General features: G+C 41.7%; 1 protein-coding gene across 1 annotated transcript; it reads left to right on the top strand.

Annotated features, from left to right (window-relative positions):
* Nucleotides 1-1327: 1327 nt before the first annotated feature.
* Nucleotides 1328-2975, top strand: foxd3 (forkhead box D3). Its single transcript, XM_070886149.1, has one exon. It carries the CDS (start codon nucleotides 1403-1405, stop codon nucleotides 2534-2536), a length of 1134 nt encoding a protein of 377 aa, XP_070742250.1. The 5' UTR covers nucleotides 1328-1402; the 3' UTR covers nucleotides 2537-2975.
* The last annotated feature ends 613 nt before the right edge of the window (nucleotides 2976-3588 follow it).

Raw genomic sequence — 3588 nt, 5'->3', positions numbered from 1 at the left:
AAAAACATAAATTAAACCTAGTATTTACACACAAATCTTCAGTGTTACAAAAAATGTAAGACAGCAGATTTTCATAAAGACGTTGCTTTTGGGAAGGCATTATTGCGCTGAAATTGGGCTTTTGTTTAAAAGACGGTGTCAGTTCCTGTTAAACTTATTTGGAAAAGTATAGTTTCCACGCTGCAGGTTAAACATCTTCTTTCCTGGGAACAGCATTGAGACAAACGCTTACCTTCAGTGCTGTGAATGGCTCGTTCACATTCACCCACACTCTCCCATTTCCTAGTTTTTCATATGCTAACACATGGGATGATTAGCTCGTTAACACCTCTGCACATCCTGGTCCAAAGTTCTTTATTTGTAGTTTTCCTTTTGTTACCGCACGTCTCCCCCCCCCCCCCCCCGCCCTCCCTTACCCTTTTCGTTCCCTCTTCACTAAATCTAATAGATTAATCAATAACCATTTTGCTATATGTGCGGCAACCTATCTGAGTTATAATACATCTTTCTAACAAAAAATGTCGTTTAGCCGCTGGTGCCTGACTGTAAGTCAATGTAAAGAAAAAAAATAAACTGATCATTGTCTTTACAAAGAAAGATAACGTCACGCCAATCTACACAAAATTTGCTAAACGAAATAAATAGTGTCACATTCATTAATATGTTTTAATATCTAATCACAATATTTGTTTTCACTGTTTTGATTGGGAGGGGGAAATGCCCTAAAATAAAGCAAAATTAATAAATAAACAAACATCGTATTGTATAACATATTTGTCCATTTGGCCAAAAAGTGCAATTGCAAAAAAAAATGCACCCAGTTAAATAATTTGAGGTCTCGTCTTGCTCTGTTCTGCTAGCAAGTTTATTGACAAAGAATGCTTTGATCGCCTTGATGAAATGGTGCTTGTAGGAATGAGTGGTGCTACTGTTGTCTTGGCCGGATCTATGTTGACGATTACATGAAATAACTCGAGTTTTGCATGGCTTAACAGAGGGAAGTCTGACGTTAGTCCCTCACGTGACAATCCTGAGAGTATATCTTTAACTGAAACAATCTCCAGACAGTCTTTTTATATATAAAAAGGAGGCATAAAAAGCTAAAGAGCTGCGTACCTGAAGCGTTTTTTTATGCATTGCGAAAAAATACAGGAAAAGTTAAAAAGTTGCAATGTACAAGTTGAAATAGGCTGTCAAAAAGTTAAAGGTAACTATTATTGACAGCCCCTTGACCTGCATTAAAAAAAGCGTTGTCATCTGATCTGCAAGGGACTGCCAGCTGAGACAGTGTGTGTGAGAGAGAGACGAGAGAGACAGGAGGGGGAGAGAGGGGAGAGAAGTTTCATCAGAAAAGAAGCCAAGCTCTTACCTTTTTTTGCTGATTTGTGAAAGGGAAAGCGTGATGACCCTGTCAGGCAGCGGCAGTGCGAGCGACATGTCAGGGCACACGGTCCTCACAGCCGAGGATGTCGATATTGATGTGGTGGGAGAAGGAGACGAGGGCATGGTAAAGGACAGCGACTCTGAGAGCCACGCCACCCACGATCAGGGAGAAGAGGTGGAGGAAATCGGGGCAAGGGAAATCGCAGAGAGCCCTTCCGCTATCTGCCAGCCTTCCTCGGAGGGAGAAGTAACGAAATCGGAAACTCAGGAAAGTGGCTCTCCGGGCGGCAACAACGCCTCAAAGCCCAAGAACAGCCTGGTGAAACCACCTTATTCGTATATTGCTCTTATCACCATGTCTATCCTGCAAAGTCCCCAGAAAAAGTTAACCCTTAGTGGGATCTGTGAGTTCATCAGCAACCGTTTCCCCTACTACCGGGAGAAATTCCCCGCCTGGCAGAACTCCATCAGGCACAACTTGTCGCTAAATGACTGTTTTGTGAAGATTCCCAGGGAGCCTGGTAATCCGGGAAAGGGGAACTACTGGACGCTGGATCCACAATCTGAAGATATGTTTGACAATGGGAGCTTTCTCCGTCGGAGGAAAAGGTTCAAGAGGCAGCCTGCTGACCATCTGAGGGAGCAGACTGCCCTCATGATGCAGAGTTTTGGAGCTTATAGCCTAAGCGGTCCTTACGGGCGTCCCTATGCGCTGCATCCCGCCTCCTACCCTCACCCCGCAGCTCTCCAGTATCCCTATATCCCTCCTGTGGGTCCCATGCTACCCCCAGTTGTCCCACTTATCCCGTCCAGTGAACTCAACAGGAAAGCTTTCAATTCCCAGCTCAGCCCCAGTCTCCAGCTCCAACTCAGCAGCCTGAGCTCCACGTCCATCGTGAAAACCGAACCCACCAGCAGACCTTCTTTCAGCATCGAGAATATCATCGGGGTGACCAGCACGTCAGGCAGCTCACAAACTTTCCTGCGGCCGCCAGTGACCGTTCAGTCAGCCCTGATCAGTCCTCAGCCCTTGTCCTTAGCGAGAACCACGGCTGCAATCACCCCTATACTCAGTGTCCCCACGAACATAATCTCCGGACAATTCTTACAGTCAGCAGCTTCAGCAGCCGCAGTGGCTAAATGGCCATCTTAATACCTCCTCCACTTCCAACTGCTCACTTACCATCTTTTTTTCTCTCCTGTGGTAGTGGGTTGCACTGAACTTGACTGCAAATTATAGACTATAATCCTATGTTATATAAAAAAAGGAATGCTTTCTGTACAGGTAAATACGTTTGTAAATATTTGTATAAAGAACCTATCGGTTCATAGTCATTGAGTTTTATTTTTTAATTAGACTGTTTCACAGTTGTAGTATAGAGCTCTGGACTTTCACACTTAATGTCTTTTTTGAAAGGTTCATTGCCAGTAGTTTATTGACGAACATGTATAGATATTAAGGAAGACTGAATCATTCTAAAGAATTAATTCAACAGGAGAAACAAATGTCAATATTGTATACGACTGCAAAAGCTTAAAGCCCTTTATATGAATTAAATATATGTATTCTATGTAGCGCTACCGTCGTGTTGTACAATGGGAATTAAACAACTTTGTAAATAAATTTTACAAATTGCAAACGTTTATGTCCTTGTTCATTTCTAAAAATAAGATCCTCTTTGCCTTGCAGATTTAGAGGGGGGAGGTCTGTCATAATTGTATTAAATGCATAGGGTTACAGATTGAGACATTAAAACACACTCTCATTCGATAGTAACATCCAAAATATAAGAAACACAGCAGCTCAGCATATTATTGTAAATAAAAGCTCTCTGTTTGAAGTGACGGCATAGAGGTCATTGGCGCTTTTTAAAATTAAAAGCCATTTAATCAGTAAACATTTTGCTGAAGATATTAGCTGTGAAATTTGAGCTGACAGCACCTACTGTTCAACTTCATGGAAGAGAGGTTCGCAAGGGCAAGCTGAAAAGGGCTCGACTGAAATCTGTTTCAATTCCATTTTAGTAATGCAACAAAATATATTAATTAGAATATTTTACCATTTTAAAAAGGTTGTACATCACAGTCATATCAAAACTCTAAGTGAGGTGCTTTGTCGTAAATTATATATTTTATATCTAAATAAATATATTCCTGAGTGTATGTGGTCGCTTTTTTTATTTGGGATACCCATACGATTGTATT

Source organism: Pristiophorus japonicus, chromosome 8, assembly GCF_044704955.1.
Source record: "Pristiophorus japonicus isolate sPriJap1 chromosome 8, sPriJap1.hap1, whole genome shotgun sequence".
Lineage (NCBI taxonomy): Eukaryota > Metazoa > Chordata > Chondrichthyes > Pristiophoridae > Pristiophorus > Pristiophorus japonicus.
The sequence above is the reverse complement of the archived record's forward strand: the minus strand, read 5'-3'. Positions and strand labels throughout refer to the sequence as shown.

Bases quoted from the DNA above. Each gene is read 5' to 3' on its own strand.
- foxd3 (XM_070886149.1), top strand. From the start codon at position 1,403: ATGACCCTGTCAGGCAGCGGCAGTGCGAGCGACATGTCAGGGCACACG.